Source organism: Sturnira hondurensis, unplaced genomic scaffold, assembly GCF_014824575.4.
Source record: "Sturnira hondurensis isolate 20B ecotype Veracruz unplaced genomic scaffold, ASM1482457v3 Scaffold0022136, whole genome shotgun sequence".
Taxonomy (NCBI): Eukaryota; Metazoa; Chordata; class Mammalia; order Chiroptera; family Phyllostomidae; genus Sturnira; species Sturnira hondurensis.
The window spans coordinates 1,010,909-1,030,020 of record NW_028094767.1 but is presented as its reverse complement, the minus strand read 5'-3'; the positions used below and the strand labels follow the sequence as shown (position 1 = coordinate 1,030,020).

General features: G+C 38.8%; 1 protein-coding gene across 5 annotated transcripts in view; it reads right to left on the bottom strand.

Moving 5' to 3' along the window:
* Nucleotides 1-19,112, bottom strand: part of FILIP1 (filamin A interacting protein 1) — a 203,487-nt gene that overhangs the window by 55,675 nt on the left and 128,700 nt on the right. For 4 of the 5 annotated variants that reach the window (XM_037034350.1, XM_037034351.1, XM_037034349.1 and 1 more), the window contains one exon: nt 8,668-8,841. In XM_037034350.1, coding sequence (XP_036890245.1) covers nt 8,668-8,841 — 174 coding nt within the window. Of the gene's footprint in view, nt 1-8,667; nt 8,842-8,938; nt 9,036-19,112 lie in introns of those variants that run through there. The other variant, XM_037034352.1, reaches the window with a different exon arrangement.

Below are 19,112 nucleotides of genomic sequence, written 5' to 3'. Positions count from 1 at the left end.
TCCTCCCACTCCCCTGTTGCTAACCCTCCATGTGTTCTTCATTTCTATGGTTCCACTCCTGATCTAGCTGTCCTCTTGGTTTGCTTTTGTTTTAGGTGTGGTTGTTAATAACTGTGAGTTTGCTGTTCTTTCACTGTTCATATTTTTCATCTTCTTTTTCTTAGATAAGTCCCTTTAGCATTTCATATAATAAGGGCTTGGTGATGATGAACTCCTTGAACTTGACCTTATCTGAGAAGCACTTTATCTGTCCTTCCATTCTAAATGAAAGCTTTGCTGGATAGAGCAATCTTGGCTGTAGGTCTTTGGATTTCATGACTTGGAATACTTCTTTCCAGCCCCTTCTTGCCTGTAAGGTCTCTTTTGAGAAATCCGCTGACAGTCTGATGGGAACTCCTTTGTAGGTGACTGTCCCCTTTTCTCTTGCTGCTTCTAGGATTCTCTCCTTCATTTTAATCTTGGCTAATGTAATTATGATGTGCCTTTGTGTGTTCCTTCTTGGGTCCAACTTCTTTGGCACTCTCTTAGCTTCCTGGATTTCCTGGAAGTCTATTTCCTTTGCCAGACTGGGGAAGTTCTCCTTTATTATTTGTTCAAATAAGTTTCCCACTCGTGGCTGTTTCTTTCCCCCTTCTGGTACCCCTATAATCCGGATGTTGGAACATCTAAAGATGTCCTGGAAGTTCCTAAGCCTCTCCTCATTTTTTGAATTCTCATTTCTTCATTCCTTTCTGGTTGGATGTTTCGTTCTTCCTTCTGGTCCATTCCATTGATTTGAGTCCCAGTTTCCTTTCCATCTCTATTGGTTTCCCGGACATCTCCCTTCATTTCAATTAGTTTAGCCTTCATATGTTCCTCTAATTTGTGACTATAATCTACCAGTTCTGTGAGCATCCTGATGATCAGTGTTTTGAACTGTGCATCTGAGATGCTGGCAATCTCTTGGTTGCTTAGAGTTATGGGCTCTGGGGCTTTGAGTTCTTCTTGAGCCATCTTTTGAACTGTTCTTGCCTGTTATGTATCAGGATCGGAACCCTAGGTGTTCACCAGAGCAGGGTAACTCAGTCGCCGGGTTGTGAGGCTGTACATGGGGGCGGGGTCAAAGAGGAGCAATGGCATCCCGTCTGCCGCCTCCCGCCTCGGCCCCCACAGGTGCTGCAGCTGCCACCGTCACCGGGGCCCTCAAGTTTCGTTCCACTGCACGCGAGTGTGCCACTGCAGTCAGCCCTCCACCACTGGGTTCACCCGCTGGGGCCTGCGTGGTCCGTCTCACTGTGCGCGAATGTGCAACCTCGGTCAGTCTGCCCCACACCCTGACTGGGTCCAGGCTGCCTGCGCGCCTAGGTCGGGGGAATCTTTCCTGCCAGACCCTGCTCTGCTGCTGGCTCCGCCCCTCTTACCGTCCCGGTTGAACAGTTCATTGTTGTCGGACTTCCGTATAATTCAATTTTCTGGTCTTTGGCTGTGTCTTTGTTCTCCAAACCTTTGTTGTATTCAAACTTGGTTGTGGGAGAAGGCACAGTGTTTCCACCTATGCCTCCATCTTGGCAGAAGTCTATCCTGTTTTTTTCAAGAGATGATAAACGCAGGGAGGATTTCAGAACTTGTGGAGAGCCCAAATCTCAGACTACAAGAGACCTTAGCAAATGTTGTTACAGGGCTTTGTGCCTATTTCTCTGGCCAGGCAATGAGATCTTTAAGAGGTCACGCCCTAATCATCTTTTTAGTCCCTAGTGCCTAGCAAAGTGCCTGGAACAAAGTAAGAGTTCAGTAAATGCTTATTAAATTGGATCAAATATTACAAAATTGATAGGTCCCTATCCTACTGTCCTCTTCAAATTCTAGTACAAGGTTTCTCAACTTCAGCACTACTGACATTTTAGGCCAAATAATTCTTTATTTGGGGGTGGGGGCTGTCCTATACGTTAGAGAATGTTTAGCAGCCTCCCGGGCCTCTGCCCCCAAGGTGTCAGCAGTATCACCCCCAGTTGGGACAAAACTGTTCCCAGACATTGCCCAACGTACCCGAGCGGGGAGAATGGCTGACGTCCCCCCGTGGAGAACCACTGCTCTCCGAATACGTTGAATCGGATGTATTTAAAACTCATTCTCAATCCCACAATCAAGTCCCTAAAACCCACCAGGGCAGCTCCATGGGGCATCAGCATCAGAGCTGTTCTGGCTGGGTCTTCCATGTCTGCCTGTCGGTCATTGGAAGGATCCAAGTTTTGCTCTACAGTTGCGTATTTTTATTGTGAATGAATAATTTCTGGGGCCCAAAATAAAAGACATACTGTCCCCATATCACTCAGTGTCTTCTGCCTAGATGTCCTAAAAGCAAGTGAGCAGATGGACTGGTAACAACGGCCTGGTTAACTAGTAGCTGATAATTTTTGAGATCACCAGGGATTGGCAAATTGTACCTTTGTGGGTCTGGTAAATTTCTGTCATCTTAAAGGGACAGTCTATAGAAGAGACTTTCTCATAGCTTCATATTACAACATATTCTCCCCAGGACTTTCTCATTCTTCTACAAATGTGGTTTTTTGCCATATTTTCTAGAATTTTCCAAGCGTTGTTGAAACATCCTCCTCATCATCATTGTCAGAAATGTGGAAGGAGCAACTCGTTACCTCTTTCCATCCTTTATGACAACATAGGACTCTCCACGCTTTTGAAAGTATTTGAAAGAATAGCTCTGTGCGCTTCTTCATACCCTTTCCACTCCTCACGGAGGAGGGAGGGGTGACTTATTTGAAGGTTGTGTTTGGAATAGGGAACTGGAAATGAGCAGCTGAACCTTTTCATTTCTTATTTTTGACTCTGCCTGTCACAAGATGATACATTGTGTTCTGTTGGCCCAAACTCTCTCTCAAGTGGTTTCTCCAAAGTCTAGAGGGGGATTATAAAAAGCTTGGTGAGGTCATTTATTTATTTATACTAATAATAAAGCTAAATATTTTAAGTCGTCTGTCAGACTTTTACAGTTATCTCTCAATCTATTCAAGGAACTCTGGAGGGGGTGGGTCAGATGGGAGCGTTATTAATTGGATGGTTGAATGAGATACCCATATAGATAGACATTGCACAGGACATCTAGAGAAAAACAGCACATACTGATATTTGGTGTCCTGGGGCTGCCTGGACAAAAGGCCGGTCTTGGCCTTAGTATGTTCTATCCATGTGGGCCTTGAATCAGCTACAGCCCTGGGGCTAGGCTACTGGGGTAGTTGCTGGCATTTCTGTGGGTAATTTTTACCTCACCTACACTAGCTCAGCTTTGTCTCTAACAAAGCTGTTAGTCTCTAGCCTATGGGAAGGATGCCGAGACATTAGTGTGTGCTCTGCATTTTTCATGCAGAACTACAGACCCATTTCTCTTCAGCTATGAAACATAAAAGCTACTGCATGAGGATCTAGCTTTCAATTTTAAACTCTGGATGTAAGAACCAACACATGTAGCAGTGATTGGTGTGTCAGATCCTGCTTCTTATTACTTCGTTTGTAACTGCACTGAGTTCCCAGGACAGAACTGAGGTGGGCTAGTCCCTTGCATCTATGTGGTTTGCCCAGAGACTCAGAAGACCACCTCCCATAGCTATGGACTCTGTAGATTCTTCATTCATGTATACTGTATCTATGGCTTCTGGTTTTCAGGATCCAAGCTGTGGCTCAAGTGTAAAGGAATGGTAGCTTTTACTAATGAGAGGTAAAGGAGAAATGGGCACCTATTACTTTGGAAACATAGCTGCCACTGGGACAGAGTTGGAAGTAAAATTGAATGGATCATCATAATGCCAAAGGCCCAACTTGACTAAGGAAAGGGTGCGGTGGGGAAGAAGCACAATGATTTTAGATGGGGAAAAACTTCAGTATGTTTTAGACAAAAGGGTCATAGTTCAGAAAATGGTTTTAGCTCTGTTACCAGCAGAAGGCTAACTGGAGAAATCTTAAGGAATTTAGAAAGAAAGAAATCTTTCTAGGAGGAAACATGAGGTCTTAAAGACCAAATTAGATTTATACAAAAGGGAAATGAATCTAAGTGCTCTTAAAGACAGAGCCATGAAGGGTGAGCTAATTTAGTGACTGCTGAATCAAGATGTGTGATCAGAGGAGGCAGAAACAGGAGAGCCAAGAAAACAGAGCAGTGTGACTCCCCCCACAAAGAGGGTATGGGGACCCCAGAAATGTTTAAAGACTGCAGTAGGCATCCAAACTGGTTGCATAAAATGTTTAAACATTAAAATCTGAGAAGATCAAGGTAGGATATTTGAAGTATTATTTGGTGACTTTCAAGGTGTCAACTATTTGCCTGGGCCCCAAGTGAACATGCTCAAGAAACTTGGAAATGTAGAGTTAAGAAAAGACAAGACAAATAAAAGGGGATTCAGGCAGGACAGCAGCAGACACTGGCACCACAACAGATGTGGTGTGATGGGAAAGTGCTCCTCAGTGAAGACTATCCAACTCAAGGACATAGAAGTGGATAAGATTTGTACTGAATGAAGGATCCTCTTGGCAGACTCCTAACTCCTTGCTGCTACTTCTCTCACTGAGAGGGACCATACAGTATAGAATATGAAAGGCAGCGTTAGGAAAATGAATGTCCAGGTCTGAAAGCATAGGGGAAGCCGAAGCAAACTAATTAAAACACTTTAAGATCCACAAAATAAGAATAGAGCAGGAAGGGGACCACTTGAACAAACTGGTCAAAATTTAAAAAAAAAGAAACCTCAGCTGAGCCTTCTTACTACAGAAAAAATTGTGACAAAAGAAATATTTTTGTTGCCTTCAGTAGGACAGGTTACTCAAGGAACAGAAAGTTCAAACGTGAGGGAAGACTAAGTTCTGAGAATAGTAACACCTGGGTAACAGGTAACGTATGATTCTCACTGGATCCCAAGGTGCTCAAGCTGCAGAAGCGACACCTGGGGGAGGGGTAATTCTCCAGCTGAAATAAGGAGGCAATAAGGAAAACCAATGGTAAGAGATGGGTTTCTTAGGCCTGGGCATAGGGGCTAGAAAAGAAAAAAATTAAACGGGTGTTAAATATACAGGTGGAAAATTGGAGCACCTAAAAATAAGACTTGGGCATAGAGAATGTCACCACTGCAAATTCCTAAACTTTACAAAAAGATATATTTCAAATGCCACTCACTGAGGGCAAGGATAGTACTGTATATGCAAAGAGATTCCTCCGCCCAACATAGGGTTTGCCATACCCCGTAATTACTAACATCTTGATGGTAACAGTCTCTGTATGATGTGGACAACTGCCCAGACTGACTGGAATTTTACTGTAGCTGAAGATTTTTTGCATCTGCCCTCTTCCACTTAGACATCCCCCACGTCTCTGCTTTGGTCTTGGGAGGGTAATGTGGATCTGCATTGCACTAAGTTCTAGGGTCAAGGAATATAATTTTGCTTGACAGAAACTGATCTTAGAGCTGGGGACTTTCTCGAACTTTTAAAATTTATGAATGTGAGGTTGGTACTGTGATAATTGCATGGGTCCAATCATTCTTTGGCTCTGAAAAAAAAAAGTAGACTAGAGGCACTAGAGGCACTTTGGTATGTATTAATTCACATCTAAATGTGTTTATGACTAGGATCCTTCTTCTTCTGCTAAGGTTAATTAGAATAAGAATTTGATGCAAATTAAAACCACAATGAGATACCACTTTACATCAGTCAGAATGGCCATCATAAACAAAGCAACAAACAACAAATGTTGGAGAGGTTATAGGGAAAAGGGGACCCTTAGTTCACTCTTGGTAGGATTGCAGACTGGTACAACCACTATGGAAAACAGTTTTCTAAGAAAACTAAAACTTTGAATATACCTTTTGACCCAGCAATTCCACTGTTAGGAGTATATCCTAAGAACCGCGAAACAGTCCAAAAGAACCTATGCACCCCAATGTTCATTGCAGCACAATTTACAATAGCCAAGAGTTGGAAGCAACCTAGATGCCCATCTGTAAATGAATGAATCCAAAAACTACGGTACATTTACACAATGGAATTCTATGCAGCAGAAAGAAAGAAGGAGCTCCTACCCTTTGCAATAGCATGGATGGAACTGGAAAGCATTTGCTGAGTGAAATAAGCCAGATGGTAAAAGACAAATACCATATGGTCTCACCTTTAACAGGAACCTAAACAATAAAACAAACAAGCAAGCAAAATATAACCAAAGACACTGAAATACAGAACAGGCTGACAAGGACCAGAGGGGAGAGGAGAGAGAATTTCAGGGGGAAAGGGGAAGGATCCACAGGAACAAGTATAAAGGACACATGGACAAAAACTAAGGGGGGTGGAAATGGGAGGAAGGTAGGGAACACTGGGGGGTGAGGTGAGTGGGCTGGAATGGGAGTAAAAGAGAGAAAACTGTACTTAAACAATAATTAATTTTAAAAAATGCTTTAAAAAAGAATTTGGAAAGGAAAAACACTGAAACCTTAATTTGTTTGGAATTTTGAATTATGAATTTTGACACCCCAAAATCTCAAGAGGATTTAGTATTTGAAGCTTAATTTCTCTCCAGATATTTGGTAAGGGTCGGGGTCGGGAGGGGGGGGGTGTCCACCATATTGGCTTCACTGCTTAACCTCTAGTAGTGCTATTGAGTAGCCTAGCTGGGACTAATTTGGTATGGATATTTGAATGGGCAGCAAGTTTTTAACTTGAGATATAGTATGGATTCTAGGAACAAGAGCTAGACTATCTGTTCAGGGTCTCAGGACGCTAATGGAACAGTCATTTATTGTGGGGTTGGCCCATGAATTTGAAAGCAGGACTCTTGCTCCTGGATAACATGAACTTGATTTTTAAGCCCAGAAGGCTTCAGAGACCAAGAATCTGTAAATGGTGAGACATAAACTTTTGTTTTTCCAGCACTGTGTTTCTCTCACAAAAATAGGACTTCACCATTCTGGCAGCATTGGGAATGGTAGCTCCTGTCCTTTTCTCCACCTCCCCACTCACTCTTCCCCAAGGGCAGAATAAACTCCAGATTGTTTAGAGAGAGAAACCAAGAAATCATGCCCAGCTTAGCCAATTCCAAAAGGACAACCCACAGGGTGGGTGTTTTCTGTTCTGCTCTTCCATCCACAAGGCAGTAGTATTTGGGTTAGGTCCACTTTCTGAAGGTAGGTCAGAAACTCCTTTCTGTGTGTACTGTCCATAAAACTCAGTGCCCTAGAGGCAGTGACTCTGGTAAATGCATGTGCTTTGCAGACCTACTGTTCCTTTGAGGGTCATTCTGAACTCTAGCTTGGGAGAAAAGATTTAGGAAGCTCAAAAGATACCATTTATCCAAACTGAGTTTCCCCAATTCAGGTGATTATAATAATAATGAAGAACTGATAATTTGACTTCTATATGTCTTTCACTCCTCAAAGCCCTCCAAGTTTGGAACTAATTAAGGATATGAGCAATTACCAACCTTAGATGAAAGCAAATACCAATGACTAATATTTGTTGAGTACCTAAAATGTATCAGACTCAATGTTTAGAGTTTTACCAGCATTGCTTCATTTAATCCTCACAACAATTCTATAATGTGTGCACTGTTGTTTCTCCACCTGACAGATAAGGAAATTGAGACCTAAAGAGCTGAAGCCACATGACCAAAGCCACACACAGCTGGTAACCATGGATTTCAAACATGAAACTAGATTCAGCCTGTTGACTGCATCCTGCCACAAAATCATCTCTTAGCATTTTGGGAAAAGATGAGAACAAAGTTTCAGTTTATCCTAGTTGCAGAAAATAGGATATTATAAGATAATTAATCTGCTGTGATTACTGTGTAAACCAGATCTTGTCTGAGATATGTCAAGCTGAGCTGTGCAAAGACTTGACTAAAAGTTAAATTATAATAAATTGGTTTGGACTTTACATTTATGTGTTCTTTTTCATTTATGACACTAATTTCACATCTATGATTTTTGCACATGAAATCTAAAGAGTCAATATGGTTCAATCCATCAACTGGTTCCCTAATTCAGCATCAAATTTCTATTACATTGTGAGAGTATTTTTAACATACAACATCATGGGTACTTAATAACAATAGTCAATAGTTCCTAATGTAATCTCATATCAAAATTATTAAATTATAGCCATATTAGATTTCACTTCATCTTAAAGAATTGCTTTAAGCGTTCCATTGGGATGTTGCCCCCACCACTGTATTTCAGCCACTCGAATGAGGTCATTGTAATTACCACAGAGCTGATAAGATACCAAAGCACAGTGGCTTTAGAATCATAAGTATCAATAATGAAATAAATGTAATTTTAGGTCACCAATTTGATCATAATCCTGACAACTCAATGCTACATTAAAGCCAATAAGCCCTTCAAATTTTGCATTCACAATCTCTTAGAGAAATTAAAAAAAAAACAGACTGCAAGAGCAGGCAACTATCATAATCATATGAGAAATGTATTTCCAACTTTAAATGTATTCAAAGAAATGCTTCAAAATTCTTATTATTGAATTATATCCATAATAATTCATGAAATTTAATCACAGTTTAATTCTATAGTAGTGTATCATAAAAATGTTGCCTTTGAAAAAATATTAAAGCATGTAAAATGGAAGAATGTGTCAGCCTGAGGCTCCCTTCTGAGGGAGCTGTTGGTGTGGTGTCTTTACCTCTGAAATTGGTTTCTCATAGACATCGTCTCCTATGGATTTCTCCTGGGCTAGGATGGCGTCTCGGTGCAGGACCCGCAGCACTTTCTCTGGCTCCGCTGACCCGTAATGAGCCTCCAGAACCTCAGGCTTGGTTTTCTCCGTCTTCAGCATGTGGATCACATCTTCCCTGGCCTGTGGTAGAAAGTGCAGCAAGGTCAGATGGTTGGCAACATAAATCACATGGCGGGCTCACGAAATCAGCACGGAGCTTCCTGAATACGTCCCCTACCTCTTCAGGGCGATTGTCAAATTCACTGGGTCTTCTGTTCTTATTTTTTACCAAAAGCAGATTGGCAAGCAGACACTCTGCTTCAGGTTGCTAGGAAGCAGGCAGGCAGCAAAGGATTTGTGCTAATATTAACTACATAAAAACTGCTTTTTCTAAGTAGCAATGATTATAAGAGGGAGTTGGACGGCTCCTGGGATATTTACCCCCTTTCAGTGCAGATAAGGTCAATGACAATTAAAGTTTTCTATTTACGCTCAGTGTAGTATTCAAATGTGGTTTACAATAAAACCCTGCTCTCCCTATTCTAGTTATAACTGCATGTGCCATTAACAAAAACAGCCTGTTCTGGTGATTTCCTGTTTCCCATCAAGTGATTTATTTTGCACAGAAAGGCATGGTTGGCTGTTCACATGCTGCTGGACGGGGCTTTTTAAATGACTATATCAGGATGTGAGGGCGATCTGGCTGCGACATCTGTCACCCCATTGGTCACAGGGTTAAATGACCATATTCACACTGATGGTGAAATTTAACCCTGGTAACATACAGATTACCAATCAGATGACTCAGGATGGTTGTGTCAGAGTTGTTCTTTTGGTTTTTTAGTGTCTCATTGAAGCTCTTGAGGAAACCACATACTTATAGGCTTTATATCATACTGCTATGGTCCCCATCACATAATGCAAATCCATCTGGATGTACTTTCTACTGGTTAGTAGTGATAATCTTTCTAGTTATAGCAAAGCTGACATCTGCTAAATGTACCCCCATTTGGTCACACATTCATTTTTCCAGTAATGGTTATGGTTATGAAGTATCCTGACTTCATTTTAACTTACGCTAAAGAGTAAACTGGTTGGTAAAAGAGTTCAGCCTTTGACTATGGATTAGAGTCTCTCCCTATGTTACGCTACCTACAGGTTTGAAATTATAAACCTGACTTAATATCATGGTATTCTAAACATCAGAGCTAACTAGTTAGTCCTAAAATAGCACAATTATGAAGTTGATCTTTCTTGAGGTTTTTCACTTTTATTGCTAATTCGTAATCTTCAGAATAATCTAATTCCAGACGGCTAAAGACTACTTTATTACAGAAACGTCAATGGACTGGAATTTGAAGATTTTCCCATGTTGTTTCTGCCACATATAATGTGCTCATTTCAAGACAAAAATGGAAAATATTAATTTTGAAGAACCTAGTGGTTTGGAATGAGTGAGATAGTTAAAGTCAGAAATAGTTCAATGTGTCTACATGTAGGGTGAAAGGACACAAACCCAGATGCAGTGTCAGACTAGGCTGTACAGTGTCTTCACACAAGTTAGGAAAGGTGCCAGGAGATAAAACCCGGGGTCACAGTGCAGCATGCCTAGTGAGCAAAGCATGGACTGTATCTTGGCCCCTATTCATCCCCTCTGCCAGGCACCTTTGGGGAGGCATAACTCCATATTTGTATACTGTGGCCCTCCGTATTTGTATACTGTACTGAAGGAACGCAAGGTATGTTGATTGTTAATGGTCTTCAGGCAGAAAGTGCTCCCTATGTTTACCACATTGGTAAAGATATGTAGTATCTTCTAAAATAATGGTTCTCAAGCCTGACTGCATTGGAATCAGGGGAACTTTAAAAAATTCTAGTGTCCAGGCCATCCCAGACCAATCACATCCAAATCTTTAGGAGAAGGATCTAGGCATTAGTACTTGTTAAAGCTCTTCAGGTGATTCCAGAGTGAAGAGTACTGTTCCACACTAATCAGTGAAGAGGCCTAGTAAGCACACTGAATACAGATCCTTGCCATTATCTCATCTAAACCTCCCCAGTTCAGTATATTTCCCACCTTCAAGTGCATTTCCTTTTACTGTTCATAGAAAGGTGTTGTCACCTTACTCCTCACGCCGGCGGAGGCCAGCCTTTTGCTTTTGCCAAAGTTAAAGAAAAACAAGTTGTCTTAAAAACAGAAAAAAAAAAACCAACAACCAAGAAACACAGGGCTGCAATTTTACAGAATGAAAGGAAAATTTGGATTTGCATTTGGAAGTGAAAAAGGCGACAATGGAAAATTGGTGACCTAGAAGTCTCAGTAACAAACTACTGTCTCCTTTCCATCTTTTAATCAGATGAAGTAGTTTAGGGACTGGGTGAAAAGGTGAAGGGTTCGTGAAATTGCCAGTTACAAAATAGTCATGGAGATGCAAAGTATAGCGTAGGAAATATAGTCAATAATATAATAACAATGTGTGGTGCCAGGTGGGTGCTAGACCGATTGAGGGGATCACTTCATAAGTTACAAAAATGTCTAACCTCGATACCGTATACCTGAAACTAATATAAGATTCAATGTCAACTCATTTTAAAATTTAAAAAATTTTAAAAATCAGATGAAGTAAAGGCTGTTTCCTAAAGCTCACATTTTAACACGTGAAACACAAAGACTTATAGGGCAGACATAGAATGTACTGTCTTTTGCATAATAAATTGAGATGCTGATTCATCATGAAATGTAAATATTTCGCATTGTCTGCTCCTTGCGCTCTGAAACAGATACAGTAGAAGTTTTAAAAAGGAACAGAATGAAAACAAAACTCAAAATCTTCAGAAAAATTATAATTTAAGCTTATATATACCTATGTGATTTAGAAAAATATTGAAAAACCAAAAGAAAATGGCTTAGAAGTTAAGCATTAAAATATTGTATTCAGACTGGGGCTGTTTTTAATTTCCCCTCCTCCACCTCTTCTCTCTCTTTTTCTTCCCCTTCCAATCTTCCTCCTTCCCGCACCCCCCAACTCCTTTGCTTATATGCATTTTCTAAATTTTCTACAGTGAACATGTAATTAACTTTATAAAGAGAGACAAAGTTATTCTTATAAAGAAAAAATAAACCTTTCATCATTCCTATTTTATATGAATGAAACAAAGCCAAATAATGTAACATCTCTCTCTTTTTGAGGTACCAGATACTGAGAAACTGCCTGCATTCTGGTCTCAGACAAGCCCATGAAAAGTGTCTCTGGGGTTTAGCACAAGAAGGAAGTAAATCAAAATTGCCTCAGTGATTATTCTACACTCTGTTTCTGACATTGTCTTCACTTTTTTTCTAATTATTTCAAACATAGCAGTGAAGCCACAGAAATAACAGCCACTGAGCTTGGTAAGCATACTCAAAACAGACTGATGTAAAGATCATAGGTTTTTCCATCTAATATTTATTCTGATTAGTCACATTCTGACTAGACAGCTGAAGAAATCACAGCAGAACTATTTCCATATGGCATTTCCACAAATGACATCTCCCAAAATATGTTTGTCTCTACTTGTAGATTGAGGTCATCAGAGAGTGGCTCTCAAAAGTAAATCAAATAATCTTGAGTTCATAAATTATACTGCTAATTAGCTTAAACTCACATGATCTGAGCATAGAGGAAATTAAATAAAGCTATCAGGCAAATACAAATTTAAATTAACACGGAAATAAAAGTCAGAGCATGGAATAACAGAGTGAGTCCAGCTTTGGAGAAACTCAGATTTTTGTCTCCAGTTTCAGCTGTGCCGTGTGATTTGTACAAGTTGCTAACACTGCTTTGACATAATTTTATTGTCTATAAAATAGGATTTTAATAACTTTCTCATACAATCACTGTTAGGATGAAATACAATATCAATATATAAAATAACTAGTACAGAAGTTGGCACACAGTAGGTGCCAAGTCAATAATAACCATTTAGTTTCTATTAGGTCCCCATAATTAGATGCTTTTTTGCTGCATGAGGAAAAAGGAAATTTATAAGGTATATTTTTCCCTAACTAATTATAGTGTTTAAGACTGACATAGTTTAACATTCTAAACATTTCAAAATTTGCCCTTGACATTTTTTCAAAAAGGAATTTTTAAATCAGAACAGCCTCTTTCCAAAAGTTATTTACTTTCCCTGACTCAGTTTCATTGTCTAGAATGTGGAGACACCAGCCCCTCTGTGTCACAGGGACCATGCAAAGTTCTAGCGAGATAATGCAAATAATGAGCTTTTAAAGCTGTAAATATGTAGCTATTTCAGTTTAAAAGTTTAAGCCATTTAATTTAAAAATATGTAAATACTGTTGGCATTTATTTTCTTGACCAAATCTTATTTTATTTGAAGAAAACAGCTTCTTTCTTTCCAGCGAATGTGAAACACCTAATCCTTCTTTCCTGAACTTCTTTCCTGCTTATGATTGAACTATATGGTAATATCCTACATACACTACACATTTTATTTGTATTTCATTGGCCAAAAAGATTGTTTAGTTTTTTCTGTAAAATGGCTCTAGTAGTGCTTAGCTGTATTTAACTTCATTCAAAACACTTTTGTTAGATTGTATTGTGGCAACTGTCATATCAGCGTGCATTTAAAAAGCCTTATCAAAATTGGTGAATTTTTTGTGCAGCCATTTTAATATTGAAGGTGGAAGAAAATATGCAACATTTTTGGCTTTATTATGCTTTACTATATCAAAACATGTAAAAATGCACTGAAATGCAAAAAAAAAAGGAAGAAAGAGATTTGTATAGTGTGTAGAGAAGGTCCCCTGACTGATTTGCAGTTTCATGCTGGAGATTCCTTGCTAGATGATGCTCCATGGTCAGGTAGACCAGCTGAATTTGATAGTGATCAGACTGAGATGTTAATTGAAAATAATCAACAGTATTGATAGTAATCAACAGTATTAATAATAATCAACACACAGAAGACAGCCAGCATACTCAAAATATGCAAATCAATAACATTATTGTGAAAATGAAAAATGTGTATTTTATCTTACAGAAAAAAAACATATGGACTTTTTGGCCAATCCAAGAGTTTAATAACTATAGACACTAATTACATAGGAAGATGCTATGGTGATGTAACACTGAGCATTGTATATTTAGAACCACACTATCCACCATGAGCTTACTAAAAGCTTTATGATTGCTATAATAATAACAATGTAGGGGGAAAAGTGTTCCCTATAAATTATTGCTAATTAAAATAGTTTAATATGGTAAATCGATCATTAATATTGCAGTGCCTATTTAATCAATGGGTTAATAAAGATGACAATGTAATCACAACAAACACTTACACTACTTTAAACACATGATTCAATCTATGTAAATAAGATTCTACATTTTGGGGATAAAACCACTTTATAACTCTATTTTGAAAACCTTGTTAATTTTTGTATAAAAGAATTACAAATGTAAGAAAGTTCCTGTCCTTGAACATTATTATTTTTTACACAAAAGTCTTATCAAAAGCAAGTGATTAAAGTCCTAGGATCCTGGGGAGCTGCTGAGTAGACCACTATCTCTGCAGGTGATTCTAAAGTACAGTTGCACTTAGAAACCACTGCTTTAGGACAGATAAACCAACTCACCACCAAAAGCACTTAAAACATTTGCTGTGTTAGCTCAAGCTTCTCAGCAGGGTTGTCTGATTCCTGGAGACTTGCTTGTTCCAAAAGCTTCTTACGTTCTCACAGTTTTACCAGTTCCACTGATCCTTTTTCACCAAGAAATCATGGTCACTTCAGGCAAGTCACCTAACCCAGAAGGGTCTCTGGAAACTGTTGGAAATGCCTGCCAGTTCTGGGCAAACAAGGGTGACTAGCTGTCCCCATTTTGCCTGGGACTACGAAGAGCAGGATCTCATAGAGCAGATTTTTGAAGATCAAAACAGTCCCAGGCAAACTGGGGTTGAGGCAGGAGATAGTCAGGAAGGAGGAGACTCCAGAGGTGCCCATGGCTAAGATAAAGAACATCCATACAGGACAGAGACCCTGTTCTAAGGCTGGTTGTTCCTACGTTCTGGAAAAGAGCTGAATCATGGTGACTCGTGAATGCCCCTGCACAGAGGATGCTGCACAACCTCTACTTCATTATAACAGCATTACAATAAATTAACATTGTGCAACACCCTTCTATAGTGGCCAATCAAGGAAAATCATGTGAGACCACATGCACAGTAGGTTTAAAGTAATACAAGTACTTGTACATGTGCAATAAAAGACCACCAAAACTAGCCAGGAAGGATCCACCTAAATGTAGAAGCTAAAGAACTTACGACATGGACATGAACTAAAGGGGGGGAATGGTGGGGAAGGAGGTGTGCAGGGTGGAGGGGAATGAAGGGGGGAACAGAACAACTGTAATGGCATAATCAATAAAATATATTTAAATAAATAAATAAATAAATAGAAAGAACAGAATCCCTCCAGCCCCTGAGGTCAGTCTCTGCTTGGAGTTGGCCTGCTCCCATATTCTGTGGAGTGTACTATCACTTAATAAATCTGCTCTCTTTCTTTATGCTATAAACTCTGTGTGTTCAAATCAATTCTTTGTTCATAATCACCAAGAACCTGTTACCTGTGCCCACCTGTGACAGGATGAGTTGGTCATTCTGGGGCAAACACCAAGTGGAAAGAAGACTGAATATTTCAAAATGTCTCTGCATCTAGCAGGGCAGCCATAGAGGACTTCACATACTTAGGAACTGAGTTTCATTCACAGTATTTCCAAAACTCAGCTTTTTTTTCTTTTCTACTTATTAATTTTTTTTACTGTTCAGGTACAGTTGTCTTCATTTTCCCCCCACCCCACCTACACCCACCTCCCACACTCAGTCCTACCCCCTTTTGGCTTTGCTCATGGGTCCTTTATTCATGTTCCTTGATGACATTTCCCTCTTCCCACCCCCCACAACATTACCTACCCCCTCTGGTTACTGTCAGTTTGTTCCTCATTTCAATGTCGCTGGTTTGTTGTGGTGTATGATATAAGGTGATGGTTGAGTTTCATTTTTTTGCATGTAGCTGTCCAGATATCCCAACACCATTTGTTGAAGAGGCTATTTTTTCTCCATTTTATGTTGCAGTCCCCTTTGTTGAATATTAATTGACTGTAGAGACATAGGTTTATTTCTGGGCTTTCTATTATGTTCCACTGTTCTATGTGTCTGTTCTTATGCCAGTACCACACTATTTTGATTACAGTGGCTTTGTAATATAGTTTGATGACAGGTATTGTGATCCCTCCTTTTTGTTCTTCTCCCTCAAAATCTCTGCTGCTATTCAGGGTCATTTATTATTCCATACAAATTTTTGAAATGTTTGTTCTGTATTTATGAAATATATCATTGGTATTTTAATAAGGATTGCATTGAATCTATAAATTGCTTCGAGTAGTATAGACATTTTGATGATGTTAATTATTCCAATCCATGAACACAGTATATGCTTCCATTTATTTGTGTCTTCCTTAATTTCTTTCTTCAGTCTTATGTAGTTTTCTGAGTACAGGTCTTTTACCCCTTTAGTTACATTTTTTTCTGAGTACTTAATTTTTTGTGTTGCTACTACAAATGGGATTTTTTCCTGATTTTTGTTTCTGACATTTCATTGTTAGTGTAAACAAATGCCTTCAATTTCTTGAAGGAACATTTACTTTGTATCCTGCTGCTTTGCCAAATTCACTTATTAGATTGAGTAGTTTTTTGGTGGAGTCTAGAGGATTTTCTTTGTACACTATCATATCATCAGCAAACAATGACTATTTTGCTTCCTCTTTTCCAATATGGATGCCTTTTGTTTCTCTTTCTTGTCTGATTGCTGTGGCTAGGACTTCCAATACTATGTTGAATAGAAGTGGTGAAAGTGGACATCCTTGTCCTGTTCCTGATCTTAGTAGGAAAGCTTTTAGTTTTTGCCCATTGAGTATGATGTTGGCTGTAGGTTTTTCAGATATGGCCTTTATTATTTGAGGTATGCTCCATCTACTCCCACTTTGCTGAGTGTTTTTATCATAAATTTGTGCTGTACTTTGTCAAATGCTTTTTCCACATCTATATGATCATGTGATTTTTGTCTTTCCTTTTGTTTATGTGATATATTATACAAAACTTAGCTTTCTTTAAAGATAAAATGCCATGATTATGGCATTAATCATGATTATGGCTGGTGATAATTTTAACTGTTTTTTAAACTTCTGAGATTTTTTAATTTGGGGGAAAAATCCCACTATGAGCAGGAAAGAATGATTAGTTCTTATACACACATGACAGTATTTTCCACATTTCTAAAATGGATATGTGTATAACTCTGGGACCACAGGGTAAAATCAAAATGAGACTTGGAGCCTTGAGTTAAGTAAACATGGTACATCTTCCTGAAGCCCTATGAGTACTTAAAGACTTGGAGTGGATGGTAGTTTAAAACTATTTTCTTAACATTATACAATTTTAATATTCACTTGCATGTTTAGGAAAAAACCCACAAGATTTAAAAAACATTTGCTTGAGGCAGATAGCTTAGGACAGATTCTTAGACAATGCTACCCTGAGCCCCATTATGGTGATTCACTCACCTGGGCTGGAGGGAGCACATCCAGGCAGGAAGTTTGAGAACCCTGCCCTACTCTCAGACACTGAACACCACAAGGCAGTTCTTTGCCAATAGCTGCTGACTTCAAATGATGCAAGCATTTTAAGAAAAGAATGAATCTACTTCTATGCTTATGGAAGAACCAGAATGTCACAGTTCTTAAACACTATCACTTCTTTGTATTATTTAGTAAACTACCTAAATATGGTCCTGTTGCTGCAATGAGCCAAGGGATTCTAGAAAAGATGATCCAGGAAGACCAATGCGTGCCTATTCTGTGAATGCTTTCCCATTCTGGGAATTTAACTCAATGTTCTATATATTTTTAAATAAAACGATATATTATTTTACTTGTCTATTTCTTTATTAGGCTGTGAGCTGCTTTGAAGATGGGGTGGGGGAGAGTATGTCTACAGTGTCCACTGAAAGAGTGTCTACCCACCCGATAGGCATTCAGTAAAAAAGAAAATTAAAATAAGTGATGTGAAGTCCAAGAGGTATAATCTGGCACTGAAAATCTCAAAACAACCTTAACTACTTAGCCTTGTTTAAAAGATCTAAACAATTACTCTCTCTCTGAAATTCTTGTCTGCAATTCAGGAGTCATTTTGTTCTTCTTAAGTTTATTCCAAAGGAAAATATGTAAACTGAATAAGGAAAAGTAGTACATTCCAGAATGTTGCAACAGGACATAGACTATCTTTAAATCTCCTACAAATTGGATTATACTATTTACCCAAGTTAGGTGAACATGAAATTGTAAATGTATCACACAAAAAAAACCCTGTAATTTTTATGGTATTAGCCATTACTATAGAAATTAAACCCATTTTTTTCTCCTGAATTTTAGAAAGCAAAGTGAACATGATTAGTAACACAACATATAAGGAGGAGATTTAGATGTAGTTAGTTTAAAGGGCCATTAAAGCCATAAATGTGTCTTTTGGTTTCTCTGGAGAAATTTCTCTCCACAACTATATGGTAAATAGTAGCCTAATAGTCTCTATACAACTTGTTCACTAAAGATCATTCTTGTCTAATACATCACACTGAAAATCATCCAAAAGAAATGTTATTAAAATATTACAAGCGGATGCTATTTTTCATGTAAAACTTGCTTGTATTATCACCATGATCTCGAATTTTTAAAGGTAAAATTCCTTAAAATCCAAATAGCAATTTTTTAACTTTTAAAATTTATTTTATTGATTATGCTATTATAGTTGTCCCATTCCCTTTATTTTATTACCCTCCACCCTACATGCCCCCTCTCACCGCATTTACCCACTTTAGTTTATGTCGATGGGTCGTACATGTAAATAAGACCTTTCGTTTCTACATTCCCCATGCTATTCTTATCCTCCGTCTGTCTATTTTGTACTTACTGTTTATGCTACTTATTCTCTGTACCTTCTCCCCCCTTCTCCTCCTCCCACTCCCCTGTTGCTAACCCTCCATGTGATCTTCATTTCTATGGTTCCACTCCTGATCTAGCTGTCTGCTTAGTTTGCTTTTGTTTTAGGTGTGATTGTTAGTAACTGTGAGTTTGCTGTCCTTTCACTGTCCATATTTTTCAGCTTCTTTTTTCTTAGATAAGTCCCTTTAACATTTCATATAATAAGGGCTTAGTGATGATGAACTCCTTTAACTTGACCTTATCTGGGAAGCACTTTACCTGCCCTTCCATTCTAGGTGAAAGCTTTGCTGGATAGAGCAATCTTGAATGTAGGTCTTTGCTTTTCATGACTTGGAATACCTTTTCCAGCCCCTTCTT